The sequence below is a fragment of the Zootoca vivipara genome, chromosome 6 (assembly GCF_963506605.1).
Source record: "Zootoca vivipara chromosome 6, rZooViv1.1, whole genome shotgun sequence".
NCBI classification, from domain to species: Eukaryota; Metazoa; Chordata; class Lepidosauria; order Squamata; family Lacertidae; genus Zootoca; species Zootoca vivipara.
In genome coordinates, this window is record NC_083281.1 from 26,960,109 (window position 1) to 26,980,208 (window position 20,100).

At 44.0% G+C, this 20,100-nt stretch overlaps 1 protein-coding gene across 2 annotated transcripts; it reads right to left on the minus strand.

The window, feature by feature from the left end:
• Window positions 1–482: 482 nt before the first annotated feature.
• Window positions 483–17,060, minus strand: GAPDHS (glyceraldehyde-3-phosphate dehydrogenase, spermatogenic). 2 transcript variants are annotated; one of them, XM_035120162.2, is made up of 11 exons: window positions 17,012–17,060; window positions 8,788–8,973; window positions 7,499–7,595; window positions 6,914–7,020; window positions 4,607–4,697; window positions 4,250–4,368; window positions 3,646–3,727; window positions 2,880–3,031; window positions 2,005–2,167; window positions 1,412–1,509; window positions 483–783 (listed from the first exon to the last, which is right to left on the minus strand). In XM_035120162.2, exons 2-11 carry the CDS (start codon window positions 8,814–8,816, stop codon window positions 708–710), a joined length of 1,014 nt encoding a protein of 337 aa, XP_034976053.1. In that variant the 5' UTR covers window positions 8,817–8,973; window positions 17,012–17,060; the 3' UTR covers window positions 483–707. The 2 variants fall into 2 exon arrangements, with proteins under 2 accessions (XP_034976053.1, XP_034976054.1); XM_035120163.2 differs by lacking the exon at window positions 17,012–17,060 and adding an exon at window positions 11,539–12,815.
• Window positions 17,061–20,100: the final 3,040 nt, after the last annotated feature.

Below are 20,100 nucleotides of genomic sequence, written 5' to 3' on the forward strand. Positions count from 1 at the left end.
GGCTCTGACTGGTGGACTTCAGGATTTGAAGAGAGACCAAGTAGATCCTACAAGCTTTAAGTTTGCCCATGTTTGAGCTAGAGGGCCTAATATAATAGCTCGATATAAAAGGCAGCTAAGTTCCCTAAGTTTCTCAGCAAACTATAGCGGAGACAGATTTTACACAAGTCCTGCACATAGCTCCAGATTAATGGCAAACCAGGATTCTGATCTTCGCAAAAATGAGCATTTTAATTAGAATGCTCCTTTGATAGACACATTTAGGAATGCTCAAAAGATGTCCAGTTGATACACAGCTGTGGTCAAAATGCACATTTCAGCAGACCCACAGGGAGCTAAAATAAAAGCCCATGAAAACATTTCCAGGTTCACATAACTTCAGTGGTTTTATTTCAATGCTTACGAGATCTCAAGGACACTACAGCCACACAAACCAATGTGTAACCCCAAAAGCTAGACTTTCTCCAGAGGGAATTCGGTGCATTTGTCTTCACTACGTTTTTAAAGCTCATACAAGCTGCTGTGGAAAACAGGATTCACACTCACATGTACACACATACACACAAAGCTTTACACAGTGACAAAAAGGTGCAGTGTTCAGGGTTCTGTGGTCGAAGCGAAGAACTGGCCAGGAGATCAAACCTATTGACTAAAGGGGTGAGAGGCCACTCTGTCGGATAGCCTGGAATGAAGAGTGTGGGCAGTGCTCATTTTTCCTCCTTGCTGTACATGTGCTTCAGGAGATCTACTACACGGCAGCTGTAGCCATATTCGTTATCATACCTACAGAATGGAAAGAAAACTGTGTCTAAGTAATGCTCATAGCCCAAATGACTCAATCACATAAACCCACAGTTCCCAGGTGCCTCTGACACGCCTACTAGGGCTGGGCAATATAGTGTCCCAAACCGGTTTGAAGTCCATATCATGATACTGGTTTCATAGTTTTTGATCTGGTAATATGTCACGAATCATGAGATGTGGGTGGGTGGGTTTGCTTTGCAAAAATCACATTGTGGGCAAAACTTTGAAGTCAGCCAATGCCTCTACATAGCTCTATCCTTATTTCAGACATTGTGGTATATCAGTATATTCCGATGTTGAAAACCAGCCCTAATGCCTACAACATATACAACTCCCCCTCTTACATAGACACAATATAACTCTGGTTATACAAATATTGAGCCTAGTTGGTAAGTTGTTCACAGCAGATGACAAAACCAGAATGTTCCAATTGCCTCAAGCCATCCCTGCTTGGTCAAAATTGGGTGTTCCTTGCTAGCTTTCGAAGGAAGCAGCATTGCTACCTGAGCAAGGCCAAGTCAGGGTGGCAAATTCTCTTTCTGAGAAGGGATTATGAGGCGACACGCCAACTATGCTCCAGTGTGGAAAAACACCTGGTCATTCTTACCAGGAGATGAGCTTCACAAAGTGATCATTGAGGGAGATCCCTGCTCCAGCATCAAAGATAGAGGAACGATTATCACCAATGAAATCAGTAGAAACAACCTGCAAAAGAAGTGTGAAAATTAAATTATATACAAAAGACAACAAAAAAGACTGGTTCATCACAGATGTCAACCTGGTACCCTGGGATTCCAGCATTGTGAGATGTTGGTCAGATGCTCCAGCAGGTAAAGACTGTTTGCCCAATCCCTCAGGTTATGCTTTACTTATACTTTGAACAGAGCATCCCACATTTTATTTTACTAGTGAATGAATGGCAGCGACTTTTGGCTAAGTGATTAAAAATGTGGATGTTGGATTCCACAGTAAAAAATATACTACAGCTTTAAATGCCACACCTGGTGTAGAATAAAACAGCTTTTTGCTAAAAACAAACTTTTAGAATGTAGACTATGACCGCATCCCCCAGCAGTGTAAATCAAAGCAGGCATTATTATTGTTCTGATGAACTGTATTGCCTGTAAATGGCTCACTGGTGTGCCTTGGGATTTCTCTCCCTCCACAGCTTGTTCAACTGAGAAAACTATCCATACTCACCTCATCTTCTGTATATCCCAGGATTCCTGCCATTGGCCCTTTAGCTGCCTTCTTGACAGCTTCTTTGATCTGAGCATAGGAGGCTGGCTTGGAAAGGCGGCAGGTCAGGTCAACAACTGAGACATCACATACTGGCACACGGAACGCCATGCCAGTGAGCTTCCTGTTAAAAGAGGAGGTTAGTAATTAACCGGGGGGGGGATTATCCTGCAGGATTACTACTAAATAGGAGCCAAAATTATATACACTTTAGGAGAGTGGGTCTTCACATTAAATTCTTAGCACCACCTGGACTCTAAAGCACTGCTCTTGGGAAAACATGGCAGAGGGCCTTCTCAGCAGTGGCGCCTGCCCTGTGGAATGCCCTCCCATCAGATGTTAAGGAAATAAACAACTATCTGACTTTTAGAAGACATCTGAAAGCAGCCCTGTTTAGGGAAGTTTTTAATGTTTGATCTTTTATTGTGTTTTTAATATTCTGTTGGGAGCTGCCCAGATTGGCTGGGGAAAGCCAGCCAGATGGGCAGGGTATAAATAATAATTAAAATTATTGTTGTTGTTGTAAGTCATGAAAAAAGTGCCACAGTTGTTCTGCTAAAGACTGCTAATCCATTTCATGGCAATCTCATGTATGGGCTCTCATCAGAAAGCCTGGGCAGAATGTATGGGAAAGAAATGTTGAGAGACCTCAAGCAACTACCCTAAGAAAATAATGCTGGGCAATGTCATGTTTCCATCTTCTGCATGAGCACAATTAACATACCTTGCCAATACTGCTTAACCTGTTTTGTAGTCAACGAACAGCTGCAATAACTACAAAGACACAGGAACTAGTTTCTACAGAGGCCTCTCTGAGAATAAGATATATTCCATACCCATTAAGCTCTGGAATGACCTTGCCCACAGCTTTTGCAGCACCAGTAGAAGCTGGAATGATATTTTGGTGGGCACCCCTGCCATCACGCCAAGCCTTGGCTGAGGGACCATCCACAGTCTTCTGAGTGGCAGTATAAGCATGAACTGTGGTCTGCAAACAGAAGAAGCCAGTTAAAGAGACATGCAAGACATTTTAGAGTAGATTCTGGTCTAACAAGCAATATCTGAGGTTTTCTTAGGAATCTAAACTTTTGCTTTACATGTAAAAACACGGAATTGACTCACATGAGATGGACATTTGTTAACTTTATGGGAGAGCAACTCTAATCTTGACTGGTGACAGGATTCAGAAACCTAAAGACTAAGCTGCATGCTCAAGTAGTAAAAATGCCCTTTTTGCCTATCAGCAGGCGGTTGGTGAAAGCAAAAGTGATTCACAAGAGTGTCAACACTTCTATAAGCCACAAATAATCAATACAAACCCAACAGTTGCAGACAGGATTCAACTTCCCAATCATTTTATCTGGAAGCCTGGCCTCTAAGGACTGGATGGCACTGTTAGAATATTGTTTTGAATCCTCAAACAGCCACCAATTTGGATAAATGCTTTTTTATCGTCGGTAACTGAAAGCTACAGGAGTTGTGCACTACATAGGAACTTCATTTTCTTCTAGACCGCACTGTCTATAGGAAGACACTAGAGTGATAAAAGGTTTTGTCAGAAGTCCTGCTCTTCGATCCCAAAGGCAATCCTGTGTTGCTTACCATAAGGGCCTCTGTAATGCCAAAGTTGTCGTGAATGACCTTGGCCAAAGGTGCCAGGCAGTTGGTGGTGCAGGAAGCATTGCTGAAAAGCAAGGGGGACACATTAAGCTGACTTGACAACCAGCCAAGGGAAAAAGCACCACCTTTTTGTGTGTAACACACCCAGAAGCCTGCATTGCAAGCAAAGACTTGTGGGTTGTCTCCAAAGCTAGGTAAAGTTCATGCCTCAAGTTTAATTGTAGTCCTATTTTCCAGGCTTTTCTCTTAATCTGGGTATCTTGAACAAGTTTGTGTAAATCATCAGCTTTCCAGGTAGGCTAGAAGCTCCCACAACCATCAGAGGATATGCTATGAATTACTATGCCTCCCCCATTAGCACCTTGCTTTGCAACACAAGCTCAGCTATTCTTCAGAAAAAGAGAGAAAGCAAGGCTTTGTCACCACCCTGCCAACCCAAACTCCTCTACCCCCAGGGACGACCTGAGCCCCCTGCCTACATGATTGTTCTTTCGATTGAAAGGATCCACAGAGACCCATCTCCAGAGTGGCCATGCAGCAAACTACTTCTCAGAAGACGAAACGCTGGGGTGGAGAGGAGCCTTACCTCACAATCTTCATGCTGGAGGGATCGTACTTCTCATGGTTGACTCCCATAACAAACATTGGCGCATCAGGAGACGGCGCACTCACCACTACTCGCTTGGCTCCGCCAGTGAGATGAGCCTGTGGAAGGCAGCAGGGTTTGGGTTTTTTTGGTCAGTCACTGAAGATCAAACTCAGGCTATGCAGAAAGCATTGTAAGTAGGATGGAAACACAGCACACAAAGGGTAGCATGTTCCAGCACAGAGATCTGCCCCTGTGTATTTAGAAAGCAAGCATCCGTGGAGGGAGTCCAGCATAGCGTCACGGAAAGGCCCAAGAATTGCTTCCCTATTCCAAGCAAGCTACACAGGTACTTACCGAAGCTTTCTCGACAGAGAGGAAGACTCCAGTGGATTCTACGACATACAAAGCTCCTGCCTCGCCCCATGGGATTTCAGTTGGTTTCATGCTGCAAAAATACAAGTTTGTAAGGCCTTTTGTCTGTAGCTGTTTTAGTATGTGGAGGTGCGAAGAAATCTCTCACAAATGTATTAGCTGCCAGAGGACACAGGCAGGTTAGCAGTCATGTACCTGTGGGACTGGGCTGCTGATTAACCATCTTTAAAACTATTCATCAAGAGCTTAGTAAAATTGAAGTATGAATAAACTGATACTGTCTGCACTGACAAAATGCTTTTAGAGTCCATTTATAACGTCACTGTAAAGTGTAATGAATTGATGCTTTTAAATATTCCAGGGAGGACTAAATGGTAGAGTGTTGCTTTTTACAATCCCTGGTACAATCAACGGGCTAATGGCAATGTCTACATCCCGATTCCAAAGAAGGGCAGTGCCAAAGAATGCTCCAACTACCACACAATTGAGCTCATTTCACACGCTAGCAAGGTTATGCTTAAAATTCTACAAGGCAGGCTTAGGCAGTATGTGGACCGAGAACTCCCAGAAGTGCAAGCTGGATTTCGAAGGGGCAGAGGAACCAGAGACCAAATAGCAAACATGCGCTGGATTATGGAGAAAGCTAGAGAGTTCCAGAAAAACGTCTACTTCTGCTTCATTGACTATGCAAAAGCCTTTGACTGTGTCGACCACAGCAAACTATGGCAAGTTCTTAAAGAAATGGGAGTGCCTGATCACCTCATCTGTCTCCTGAGAAATCTCTATGTGGGACAAGAAGCTACAGTTAGAACTGGATATGGAACAACTGATTGGTTCAAAATTGGGAAAGGAGTACGACAAGGTTGTATATTGTCTCCCTGCTTATTTAACTTATATGCAGAATTCATCATGCGAAAGGCTGGACTAGATGAATCCCAAGCCGGAATTAAGATTGCTGGAAGAAATATCAACAACCTCAGATATGCAGATGACACAACCTTGATGGCAGAAAGCGAGGAGGAATTAAAGAACCTTTTAATGAGGGTGAAAGAGGAGAGCGCAAAATATGGTCTGAAGCTCAACATCAAAAAAACCAAGATCATGGCCACTGGTCCCATCACCTCCTGGCAAATAGAAGGGGAAGAAATGGAGGCAGTGAGAGATTTTACTTTCTTGGGCTCCTTGATCACTGCAGATGGTGACAGCAGTCACGAAATTAAAAGACGCCTGCTTCTTGGGAGAAAAGCAATGACAAACCTAGACAGCATCTTAAAAAGCAGAGACATCACCTTGCCGACAAAGGTCCGTATAGTTAAAGCTATGGTTTTCCCAGTAGTGATGTATGGAAGTGAGAGTTGGACCATAAAGAAGGCTGATCGCCGAAGAATTGATGCTTTTGAATTATGGTGCTGGAGGAGACTCTTGAGAGTCCCATGGACTGCAAGAAGATCAAACCTATCCATTCTTAAGGAAATCAGCCCTGAGTGCTCCCTGGAAGGACAGATCGTGAAGCTGAGGCTCCAATACTTTGGCCACCTCATGAGAAGAGAAGAATCCTTGGAAAAGACCCTGATGTTGGGAAAGATTGAGGGCACTAGGAGAAGGGGACGACAGAGGACGAGATGGTTGGACAGTGTTCTCGAAGCTACGAACATGAGTTTGACCAAACTGCGGGAGGCAGTGCAAGACAGGAGTGCCTGGCGTGCTATGGTCCATGGGGTCACGAAGAGTCGGACACGACTAAACGACTAAACAACAACAATGGCAATGTCAGTCCCAAACAGGTTTACATCTTATGTACCTAGGAGGACCTGAGGGAGGTGGGAAGCAAAACAGGATATTCGTAACATTTTATCCTGGCCTTCTCCAAAGAGGTCAAGGCATTGTATGTGGTTTCCCACCCCCAAGTTCTTCTAACAACCTCGTGGGGTGGGTTAGGCTTCAAAAATAGTGACTAGTCCAGTGTCATGTAGCCACAAGGTTGGTTTGAATCTGGTTGTCTCCAGTCCATCTGTTACAGCACACTGGCTCTCTGCATTCGACTCTATCACAGCCTGCTGCAGGATGATATGCATTTTATCAATGTCCCCGTGAGAAAGAGATGTGGGGGATAGGGATGGCGCACAGGTATATGCATAATCCTTTAAAATGCATCTGTCACATGTTTGGTGCAGTCTTTGGGCCAGTCATCAGTTACACAAACCTTGGACAAAAATCTCAGGAGCCTGCTGATTATTGCCAAGAGTGGGTACGCCTCTAGTCAAGACCCTGACTTTTATCCCCACTTACCTCTGGAATACAGAGATTTTTGAGCCATTCACTACTAGCTTGCCGTCCTCATCCTTCACTTCTCCCTTGAAGCGCCCATGTGTAGAATCATACTTGAACATGTAGACCTAAGGTGGAAGAAAAGTGTCAACCGCAACCATATTGTGCCAGACAGAGGGCACTGTCATTTATTTACTTATTTTTGCTTTCTTGGCTAGAAATAAAAGCTTATGCAGAAAGCATGAGAGTGGTAGATCACCCCAACCCACTAACCCCTAGGTATCCATATGTTAATATCATGCTTGTACAGGGCCTTACAGTAAGTGCAGAAATCTGTACATTTCAAATTTTCTGATTGCATTTTCACACACTTCACCTCTATGTGCACTGGGATTTGCTTATTTAAACTAACACGCAAATGGGGTGTAAATGTGTCTGCGTATGTTTCACTTGGAGATGGTGCTAGGATGCCAAGGACCAACCAGCGTAATCTTGACCATTCACCACTACCACCGCTCCCTAAAACCTTCCTTTTCAGTCTACCAAGGAAAGAGACTAAGGGCCACTGTACGTTTGGAGTTCAGTCGGACACCATTAAGCCATTACCATGTATTTGACGTCAATGAAAGGATCATTGATAGCCACAACTTTGACCCCCTTCTCCACACAGGCTCGGAGGACCAAGCGCCCGATACGCCCGAATCTGCAAAAGGACAAAAGCCAATCCATTAGAGTTGCCAATGCCCCTCAGCCCTTTCTACATAACTAAAGCAAGCAGAATATGCTACTAGAATAGGCCTTCTTCTAGGCAGCAATGAAGGCTTCCACAACATTAAAAAGCCTTTTTCCACTGAGACCATGGGTGCTTAGGAGTAGCCAACCTGGTACCTTCCAGATATTGTGATTTGCAACTCCCATCATCCCCAATTATTGGCAATAATCAGCTGATGAGAGTTGTACTCCACAATATCAAGAGGGCACCATGTTGGCTACCACTGAAATGAGCATTCAGAGACAAGATATTCCTGCTCTGCATTTTGCTTTCTTGTACAAGAAACCACCTTTTGGTTAACCAATCTAGAAACTGTTCTAGAGGGTTGCTTAGAACCTTATCAGAAAGCTCTCCAATGGGGATGATCAGTAAAAGTAGACAAGTTTGCTGGAAAATGTTGCTCATCAATAGCTCTATTTCTCTGCAAGATTCGGCACAGGAGAACATTGGGTCTGTTGTAGCATGCATGCATGCTCTATACATTCCTGAGTGACTGTGAGCCACCGATAGCTTTCTATCCCATGAATTAAGTCTAAACTCCCATTGAAATTGGTGGCCATTATTACATTTTTGTGGCAGCAAGCTTCATAATTTATAAGTATGCAGTGACACACATTGTACTGTGTGAAGGACGTCCTTTGGTCTGTCCTGAATAATCAAACATTCAGGCTCATTAAATGTTCGTGGGTTTGGTTGTTATGAGGGTTAAAAAAACTTCTCTACCCACTTTCCCCATACCAGGCATAATTTTATAATTTCCATCATGTCCTTCTGCTTACATGCCTTTTTCCTAAACTGAAAAAAACCCTCCAGATTTTGTAATCTTTCCTCACAGGGGAGTTGTTGCAGGCTGTATTATTTTGGTGGCCCTTTTCCATCTCTACAACATCCTTTTTGAGGTACAGCAACCAGAACTGTACACAGTATAGTGTTCCAAATGCAGCCTCATCACAGATTATTGTAAAAGCACTAGGATGTTGGCAGTTTTATCTTCAATCCCTTTCCTAACAATCCCTGGTAAGGAACTCCTGCCAGTTTCTTCACTGAGCTAGCTGCCCACTGTATTATACTGTGTTACAACAAACAAACCAGCAAGCAAATACTCATTTTGAAAAATCCTTACCCATTGATCCCAACATGAAATTCCGCCATGCGTTTCGGAGGTGGTGGTGGTGGTGGAGGAGGAGGCGGAGCTTCTTTTTCTGGCTCTGGGGTAGGTGGTTCTGCCTCGGGGGTAGGTGGTTCTGCCTCGGGGGTAGCTGTCGGCTCTGGAGAGATTTTTGGAGGAGACCCTTCACTTATCTCGAGCCTGGAAGCATCAGAAAGGAGTAAGCATGCTGGCTTGGACAGAGGTAACTAAAGATCACATTGGCTCAATAGATTTTAATTGGTTTAAGTCATCTCACTCCCCAGAACTAGAAGTCTACGGTAGTGGATGCCAGTAATAATCAGCCCCCTCCCTAGACTACCATTTCCAAGATTCTTTAAGGGGCCATCACACTCCCATGTGGGTTAACCCAAGGATATTCATTATTCCTGCTCCCCCCCCAACATTCTTTATTCTTCAATGGTTAGATCATTTAGACAAGCCACGAAGATTTAACTTCAGGACTTTTCTAACAAGGATGGACTTCATATTGCCCCCTCTCCTTCCCAGCAACCTTGGTTTACAATGATGTACACTGTGACATGTGACTCAAATCCATTGCACAGTGTTGCAACAAAAGGAGGAAGAGGCCCGCTACTTACTCAAAGAGGATTTCCAGATACTGGTCTACGTACAAACTCTTGGCTTGTGCACACTTCTACTCGTCCTATGCTTGGAGGTCTGAGTGGTCTTCCACTTGTCCCACACTTTCCATACATGGGTCTGAGTGGTTTTGCCTTGCCCCACCAGTTTCTCCCAGAAAAATTGCTCTTTAGCAATACAGTGGAACAAATAGCAATCTGCAGAAACCCCAATTGCCGATTGTTTCAATTCACCACTAAAGATTGGGTTTCCCAAGGGGAAAGGCAGTGGGGCAAATGGAGTATGCCACAAGCATTTTGTTCTATTAATTTCTGCTCAAGGGTTGAGTTCAGGAACTTGAGCTTCAAGTTTGGACCAGAGGCTGGCTGTACACAGCAATGCTTTGATGGCTCCTGTGACATGAACCCCCTTTACTTCCATTAATTCCAGAGTCAGCTTAGCAGCTGCTCATATTGATATTTTTTAAGCCCTACATGTGTTGCTTTAAAAAGATAGCCACCTAAAACACAGGAGGATGACTGATGACTAATCAGCATTCACACTACTAGTATTCCTTTATTACAAAGATAGGAGAAAGCTTGGCTTACCATGCAGGGAAAATGAGCTCCTATCACTTCCATTATATTTATTCAGACCCTAACTTTGCAGATCCAATCCCTTCACTCAACTGTAAGAACTAATGTGTTATATCAAACTAAGTTTAAGTAACCTGGGTTTATTACTTCCAATGGGTCTGCTCTGGATAAAATGCAGAGCTACAACACACTCATTACAGGAATTATTTCTGGTGAGCAATGCATATTACATGGTTTGCATTGGGCCAGGCAACTTGAGTTTCAAAATGGGATTTACTGTGTAATTAGGAAGCTTGTTTCCTCATTCCAGGGCAAGAACAATGAATTTAATGTAAACTTCCAATTTAGTATACAGTCGTACCTTGGTTGTCAAACGGAATCCGTTCTGGAAGGCTGTTTGATTTACGAAAATGTTCGACAACCAAGGTGTGGCTTCCGATTGGCTGCAGGAGCTTCCTGCACTCAATTGGAAGACCCAGAAGTCGCATTCAGACATTTGGCTTCCAAAAAAAGTTTGCAAACAGGAACACTCACTTCCAGGTTTGCGGCATTCGGGAGCCAAAATGTTTGAGTCGCAAGGCAGTCAAGATCCAATGTATGACTGTACATATCTCTGAGAGACTGTCCACTCCTTAATTTGCCAGTAGCTATGTTTTGTTCTTGGATTAAACCAAGCATCCCAGAATAAGATCTTGAAATTGCTGACTGCTAAGTTACTTCTGAGAGACCACATACCCCCAAAGTATGCTTGGAGATAGCAAACAGCTTCACTACTTGTGAAGCTCCTGTAAGGAGACCATATTACACAGGACAGCCAAGTGGGGAACCCCAGAAAGTAACAATACTGTACATACAATCACAAGGCAAAATAGTCTTGTGGACTGAAAACCTGGAGGGATGCCACATCTTTTAAGACTGAAGGGAGCCTCCAAGTCAGGGTTAACCAGAACACACAGTTTTCTCAGGAGTGAGATTCATTTTGCTATGCTTCTATGTAAAGTAGCTGAATCCTTGCCATAGCAAAAGCCAGGATACATGAGAGCATAGCTGTTTTCTGTAGTTTCATCCAAGAGTTGAAGATTCCATCACACAATAACTTGAGGCAAGCAAGGATGAATGGCAATTCCAAAACATTCCAGTATTCAGTAAGAGGGCTGGTCGTCTGGGATCACTAACCCAAACAACAACTTTGGGTGCTTCTGAAAATGTAAACAAGCCTTCAATGTGGAGAACAGTGAAAAGGTTTAATAAAAAATGTTTTCATATCCAGATAGAACATGCTTGCTTAACCAAATTTCAGTAAGCACACACAAATAACTTGCATCTGCTTGGGATAATCTCATTGGAGAAAAGCTCTCTTAAATGGGTTTCATGGAGGTTCTGGAGTTTGCCTTACCCATTGTTGAACTGCATTTACAAATGAAGTTTAGCTTTACTGTTATTTTTACCACTATATATCTTACCTCTGGTTACATTGGCTTTACCAACTCACAGAGAAGGCTGCCAGTATTTAAATGTTCATCAGAAGCCTTTCAAGAAATTTGCTTACCTGAAAACTTTGACACTAACTGATGTGCCGCCACAATCCGGTGGCGGTGAGCAACTGCGATTCATTCTGCTGGCTGACCTATCTACCGTTTCTCTACCTAGAAATACTGAAAGAGGATTTCAGGAGGCTGGTTAACTTCTGCTCGGCTAAGCTTGCTGCAGCTAGTCTGAAAGACTAGTTCCTACACTGGTAGCAAAAAAAAAAAGTTACTTAGAGGGGTTACCAGAATTCAGATTGAAACAATAGATTTTTGGAGCCATCTTCAGAAGGACCACAGTCCAGTTTTACCCTACTGAGCAGATATTAGGAAAACATTGTCAAACACATCCCTGAAGATGAAGAGTAGCAACAGAAAAATGCCTTATTACAGCAGCTCATTGATAGTTCTGAAGATTGTGAAATGGCTCTTTTTGTTTTAACTTCAACAATGCAACATACAGTATATATTTTTATGTATATACTGTTTGTATGCCAAAATGGCAATAGCAATACACACAGAGGTGATTATATCAGTTGCCTATCAAGGTGTTTCAGCTTTCGATCTACTTTTTTTGCTTCAGCAGCCTGTGCATAACCCAAGAGCTTTAAGTGGAGAAACGTTTGCCCTGGAGGGCATAGCAGAATGCTAGACAAACAAGGACAGCTATTTGTACAGTGCTCCTGCCCAGACCAGAAAGCAGATGATAGCCAAGGTTATGTATGAATCAAGAGAGCACAGCTTCATATTTGAAGACAGTTACATAAGCATGACCATCTACATTTGTGTTCCTGAGCCCCTTCGTTTGCATTTAGCAGGATGACTCTGCAAGTTTGCTTTATATCCTGTTGGCTCCATCTGTATTGAGTCTAAGCTACAGGTTTATATAACCATGATTATATGGTTTGTTGCAAGCAGAACAAGTTGCTTCCCCTGGTCATTTTAACCTAGGCTTCTGCCAACGGCAAGTAGGAAAATACTCATAAAATAAAAAAAGGCAGAGGAGAGAATAAATACATTCTCTTACCATCCTGAGGTTCCGGTATTAATTTCTCCCACTGAGTTATAGTGGCTTTGCAATACGAAACCAGTATCACATTTGTATATTTCACCACTTCAACCTTGAGCAGGATCACCTTAGTCATATATTATCTCTCATTTGTATAAAGATGGATACTGGATGACTTTTCAAAAATGCAGATGATGCCAGTAACATGTTAAGGTGGGGGTTTTACAACCTTCCCTGCTACAGCCACCAGCCACCATCAATTCTTTCTAGCAACACTGCTTGCCAGACTTTCAGCTCCACTAGTGCAGTGTTTCCCAAGCTTAGGTCTCCAGCTGGTTTTGGACTACATCTCCCATCATCCCTAGCTAGCAGGAGCAGTGGTCAGGGGTGATGGGAGTTGTAGTCCAACAACAGCTGGAGACCCAAGTTTGGGAAACACTGCACTAGTGATACATGTGGAGCCGTACTTTGGAAATGGTACCTCTTTTGCCAATCAAGTGCTTCCCATGCAAGGAGATATTAAAATGAATCAAACAAAGGAAAGAAGCAAAGATCTTAGTCAATTGATCTTTTATTTAGAAATCCTGTGTTCCACTGATTTTGTTAAAATGTTACATGCCAAACAATAAATATATTGGCAACAGCAACTGGAAGAACAGAAGCCATTTTGTTTCAGAACAGCTCGGGTCTGCAGCCTCTCATGCGTATTATTTCTAAATTGCTCGGTACAGAAACACCCTTTGATTCCTTGGCAGACAGCCCTACGGAATTTTGCAACCCATTGCAGATTTGCCAATGCATTTTCACAACGGTGTACAGTAAAAAGGGGAACTTAGCAATAGCAATTTTGCAGCATTGCTGTGAAAACGACCTTGGCCTAAGCATCAATATTTCTGCCACCGTTATTTGGTGTTCTTGGATCTTCCGGTTTACGCAGCTTCCATGAATGCAACAGCCTAGAACTGTATGACAGTCACAGGAGTTTGACAAAATGAGTATTAATCTGATATATTGAGTTTCTTCTATTGCTTCATTACCATTTTGGCATTCCATACGTGTACCTAGTACATCACGACAGAAGCAACAGTCCGTCACAGAAGTGAGTACATTCCATCCTACTGCAGGCATCTAATTGCTGCAGTGATGCTCTGTGGCCAACAGCAGAGTCCCAAACCCATCCAAGAGTACATTAAGCAGCAACCACAGCCCAGAGCAGCGTCGGTAGGCACATACTCACAGCCCCCGAGCATTTTACAACCATCACGTCCTGGCTGCAGATGCTGTGACCTTGAGACTGTATTGGTGCAGCAGAAAAGTCCGCCCACACCATACTCCTATGCAGTTAGATATACCAAAGCTCATAGATGCCAATGGTCTTGGTCAGACCCGTTGCACAATTCTAATTATGCTATACATTTCTCAGTATAAACCTATGGCACCCATTGCAGTGTACCCTTGACAACCAGGATCCAGATTTTCAGTTAGAAAATTGGCTCTTATCTCCCTCCTGCGTTCCTGGAACAAACAGTTTGCATTTGACCTCCACTGACCAAAGACAGGAAGTCTGGTGTTGTTGTTTTTAGCCTTTTGTCTAAGGCATGTTTCCCTCCTTACTGTTTGTGGGGAGCCTGGAGCAAGATACCAGTTAGCTGTCTGCTCACATTAGCAATTGAGACTTACAACCTCCTTCACAGAAAGACTACCGGTATATACTTGATCTGTGGATCACCTCTACCGAAGATCCATCTATTCTCCTGCTGTAGTCAATAATGCAGGCTTGCAGCATATTAATGGTCTCATTTCCAATGTCTCAATATTTCATTATGATTGCAGTTTTAAGTAGACATTGTGTGCACTTAAATTTAGAGCTACAGCTCCAAAAAAAGTAGATTTTTCAAACAGGCTATCAACATAAAAAAGTATAGAATAAAATAATGCTTTATATTCTGCCAACAGGGCACTGGATCAATTTATTATGGTGCAGCATATTTGCAGAGTCTCATTCTTGCAATGAGCACACGGTTCTGCAGCCTAGATCCTACCAAAAATAAGAGTCAGATTGATTTCCCTTCTAACAATGGCATTATTTGTGAGGAAGTAGCTTTTCAGTTTCTGAAATCCTTGAGGGAAAATCCTGGCCCTCTTTCAACTGCTGCTCTCTGGAGCGTGCCTGGCTGCACGCAGACATCACTGCTTCCTAATCTCACTGATGTGATGCGACAGTCACATGAACAGGAAGGATCCATAAAATTAGCAGTTGATCTGGAAGAAACCAACTCGATCGCTAGGTAACAGGGGTCTTTGCTTCCCTACCTCTGCAAAAATCCCTAGGTATTGAAAACCACCCAGCCAGGGTAAAGGCAATGTATATAAACATCAGCCAGTTCCTTCTCACCTGGAATTGATACAGCAGAACAAATCTCTTCTTATATTTTGCTTTATGCAAAATATCTACAATAAAAATGGTGTACTATTATTCCTCAAAAAGGATGAGCAGTTTTAAAAAAAAGATAGAAACCTGGGCTTATATCTACAGAAGGGAGTAGGTGGGACAGGATCTTTTATTAAATTTCTGGTTTTTTTATTTTAAAAAAACACAGCAAGGGAGATGCTCCTTCCATTGATAAAATAAAAAAGCAGGAACTGCCCATCTAACAGTCCTCGAAATGGAATGTTCCAGGCTTGACTCTTCAGTGGTTTTTCTGACGCAGTTGCATTTCTAGAGAGATCCATGGTACAGAGGCAGAGCACTACCAGATGAACCTGCATCACCATCTCCTACTCTCAGTTGTTTAGTGCCTTCTCTAGCAGTAGCTGAAGCTTCCTCCTGTGAAGGGGGAAGCTTCCTTGGTATCCAGCATTCTTGTCACTGCAAATACTTTCAAAGCAAGCCCTAAAAAGCTTCCTTACAGCACCCTTGCCATGCACCCATCAAGTCCAGAAATAAACAGTAAAATTCAAGAACTCGGGCCAGGAGGAAGATGAATTTCAAGTAAGTCTTCAAAAGGTTTCATTTATGTAATGATAAGGGCAACATTCTCTCTCCGAACTGCTGCATTTGAGCATCAAACAAACCTGCAACCCTGTAATTTATTCCCCTTTATATCCCAACCTTTCCTCCAAGCAGATCAAAGTGGCACACATGGCTCCCCTCCTCCCACCCCACCCAAATTTAAGCCCCAAAACAACCTTGTGAGGTAGGTGTGTTTGTGTTTATTACGTTTATATACTACCATTTCTTCCAAGGAGCTCAAGGTGGTGTGCAATGCATGGTCCTCCTTCCCCATTTCACCCACACAACAATCCTGTGAGGTAGGCTTAGGCTGAGAGGTGGTGACTGGCCCAAGGCCACCCAATACAGTGGACTGAGTGCACATTTGAACCTGGTTCCTGCCATGTCTTAGTGAAACACTCTCACCGCTACAGCACACTAGCTGAGCTTCCCCTTGCCCCACACCTCCTGTCCTCCAAATCCCCAAACCAGTCCACTACAACAGCACCCTCCACAATCTATGCCCTAAAGCCATTTAGGGACTGTTCCTGTCCACAGGCCTGCCCCCCACCACCACCAACCTCCTGCTATATGCTTCATAGCACTGCAGAAAGAAGCATCATGTTGACTCATCCTTCTGAGCTCTCCTAATGCTCTAGTGCTTGAAGGCTACTCCCCGTGACAACCACACGTACCGTACAATCCACCCCACCCCAAAAACATCACCCCTTCTCTGAAGACAACACATATCAACTTTGCCCCATGCCTTTCTTGCCCCCTCATGCAACCCTTCTAAAAACTGTACGGAGTCATGCTCATGGTGGGCTTCTGGCGTCAACCACCAAGATAGTGCACGCAGTCCTCTCAGACATCTTCTCTCCTTCCACGTCCATTTTAGTTACCCAGCCACAGCCTATTTCTTAACTGGAAAGATCCCTAAACCACCTTTTCAATACCTCAGCCCACTCACTAGTGTGGTTTTCAGGGGTTAGAGCGCCAGATTAGGGAAGGAAGAGAGCAAGTGTCCAAATGGGTGTTCAGCTCTTGCCCCCCTCTCTCTGAGCAACCTACCTCACAGGGTTGTTTGTGAGGTGCCGAAGCAGAACCATGTGCACCCTGAGAATGAATTAGGAGTGCAAAAAACCCACACACATGTAAGTAAAGAAAGAATAAAAGTCTTCAGAAGGCAACAAGCAATTTTAAACCACTTAATACGGAGGATATAAATGCATTAACAGGCAAATAAATGTCAAGAGCATCGATTTTTAAATTAAACCATAATCCCCATTCGCCCAGCCTTGCAGCCCCCACCCACCCAGCTAGCATCCTCTATAGGGCGCCCCTTCCCCCCTCCCAGCATCCTCTATACGACACCTCCCACCCTACCTCACCCCACAGTGGTCCACTGAGCAACCCAGACCACCCCCAAGACCCTCTAGGCCCACCCTAAAACTCGCTCTCCAGCCGCAGCATCCCCCCACCCCGCCCCACTCACAAGTCTATCCAAGCAACAGACCAGATGGCGTCGAACAAGCAAAAGCAACGGCCGGGCTGCAGCTTATATAGCCTCCGCTGCCAGGCAACGCCTAAGCTCCCGCCCCCGCCTCCTCCTCCCCCTCCCCGAACGGGCACTTGCGGCACCTGCGCGCACGCGCGCCTGCGCTTGGTCTACTTAGCAAGTCAGCCAGAGGCGGCGCGTGCGCTCGCGCGCCCTCTCGCTCGAAGACCATTGGTACCCTATCCGCGCACAACGGCCGCGGCGCGCGCTTTCCTCCTTCCCGCATGCGTAGTTCTGCCCTCTTGGGCATATTTCGCGGCTCGGGTTTTTGGTTTTTTGGTGCACCTGCTGCCCAGGTGAGGGGAAGAGCGAGCAGGGAGGAAGGAAGGAAACCAGGGCAGCTGGGCATTTGTTTTCTTTGGCCTCCTTGCCTTGCGCATCGTTGAGGCGCCTTCACACGTGACGGGTTTCCTTTTTAAAAATAAAAATAAAAGCTACCCTTTACCTGTAGGAATGCAGCAGGTGTGCTCTGTCGCGTGGAAGAAAGATATGGGGGCACCTTGAAGGCTTAGCAACGAATATAGTGCACATTATTAAATTTATAACACCACCTTTCCAGCCACAGGAGCGCAGGGCTGCAAACACGCAAGTGATAAAGGAATTAAAACGTCTAAAAACAATTCCTATAGAGTTCCAAACTTTTCTGGGGAGGGATAAAAAAATCAAAGTGTGTAGTCAATGAATGATGTTGGAAAGGGTGGAAGTGGCTGGCATCTGGAAGTGTTGTGTTCATGTCTTCTTTCAAAACGTACCTCAGGGCAGAAGTTTCTGAGAATCACAATCATAGCTGTTTGAAATATTTGCTTGCCAAATCCTCGAGGAAGATGATTTAGCAGCAGTTATATGTAGCTTTGTTACAAATTATTATGCCATGGGCTTTTGTGGCCTATGTTGTTGTTGTTTAGTCGTGTCCGACTCTTCGTGACCCCATGGACCAGAGCACGCCAGGCACTCCTGTCTTGCACTGCCTCCCGCAGTTTGGTCAAACTCATGTTCGTAGCTTTGAGAACACTGTCCAACCATCTCGTCCTCTGTCGTCCCCTTCTCCTTGTGCCCTCCATCTTTCCCAACATCAGGGTCTTTCCCAGGGAGTCCTCTCTTCTCATGAGGTGGCCAAAGTACTGGAGTCTCAGCTTCAGTTAAAAGTGTTGGCCTGGATTATAGTATACACAAGATGCTCTGTGTGTGCAGACAATGAGGTCAGAAGGAAAGGCAATGCTTAAAGCACAGGTGGTGATAATTATTGCACTGATGCATTCTGAGGTGCAGGTGTTCATCATGGACAAATTTCATTATTAACCCTTTGCTTAACAGCAAGCCTCAATAAAAGTCCTGATCAATTCAAAAGCTTGCTTTGCAACACTTTGGTCATAATAAAGGAACTTGAGAGCTATTTCATAATAAAAGTATCAGTTTAACCCTTAGCCATGTGTGCTAATGTAACCTCTCTCTTCCTCTGCTTAGCTTAATTGGTGGGTTTTTCTCTGAGAAAAGCTTATTGGCATGCAGAGGATTGCAAAAAGTGTCCCAGGAGATGACATCACCCCTGCTGTGAAATAAATCAAGTGCTTAGAAACTGGCCTGCTGCTCCACTACCTGATTGCATTAACAGTAGTCATGCAGAATAAACATAGAAAACCATTCTTATGTTTAAGCAGTAGTCCGATAGCTATAGTCAACCAGGAATTGCATGTAGGCAATGAACTGCCCTGCTGTCTGCAGTATACAAATTTAAGAAATAATAAAATAATAATAAATAGACTCCTATAAATGTAAGAGCTGTTCGACAGTGGAACAGTCTCCCTCAGGTTGTGGACTTCCTTGGAGGTTTTTAAGCAGAGGTTGGATGGCCATCTGTCATAGATGCTTTAGCTGAGAGTCCTGCATTGGACTAGGCAACCCTTGTAGTTCTATGATTGTACTGAAATTACAGAATAATATTTTTTAAAAAACACCAGGAAGATGGAGGAAGAGACAGAAATATTAATGGCAAATTAAGAATTTTACCTAAAAGATTACTATCACGTGCAAAAGAAGGAACAAATAAATGCAGACACTGACTTCGATTAAATGGAACAGAGACATATCTTGGGTAAAAAAGGATGAAAACAGCAACAGTGGGAGGCAGACCCACAGGGGTGGTGGTGGAAGCCACAGAAGCAGATGAAAGTATGGTTCCCCTTCATCACTTATACAACCCAACAGGACAATGACAAACACTTACCGTCAGCATACAAATCAATATGGCTAACTTGATCAAAACACCCTCCCTCCCCACTCACGCAAGAAATTAAGGATCATCACAGCCAACCATAAACAAACAACCACATTCTAAGACACATCCTGACCTCTCTCACCAACAAAGAAGCACGAACAAACAACAGAGAACCTGCACAAACGACGCTGACGCCGAACCCCTACACATATCAAGAAAAACAGAAACATCGGCAATCCACCACACCCAACTCCCCATCCCACCTACCTCTTTCCCCCCCTTTCCCCCCTTCCTCATAATGTCTCAACAAGTTAAAAATTGATGTGTAAAAATGATGCATGAAAAAAAAAAACGAGACATTGCACTACCTTTGTAACCTAAGAAAATCTTTAATAAAAATAATTATAAAAAAAAAAAGAAGCAGATGAAAGCCGCAGTTCTTTCAGGTTGCTATTGCCTCCCTGTTTTAAGTTGCTTTCCTCCATTCAGTCAGCCACAAGGGAGCAACGGAGGCGGGACACTGCTTCCGTGCTGACGTCTCCGTCGGCAGGATGAGCCAGCACTATTGAGCCATTAATAATTGAGAAGACGGGAGCAACAGGGTGGGAGGGGGGAGGACCGCAGAAGCAGCTGCCTGGATGTCTTTGAAAAGGCCTCAAGGAGACGTCTGCCTTCACGCAACCAGTATGGAAGACACAACCAATGGCGATGGTGAAGAATGTGATTTATTTAAAGGAGAGCATCTTCAGCATACAACAAAAACTGTACCAGGCACACCTCTGTGGAAAGGGGTTCCACAATGCCACATATA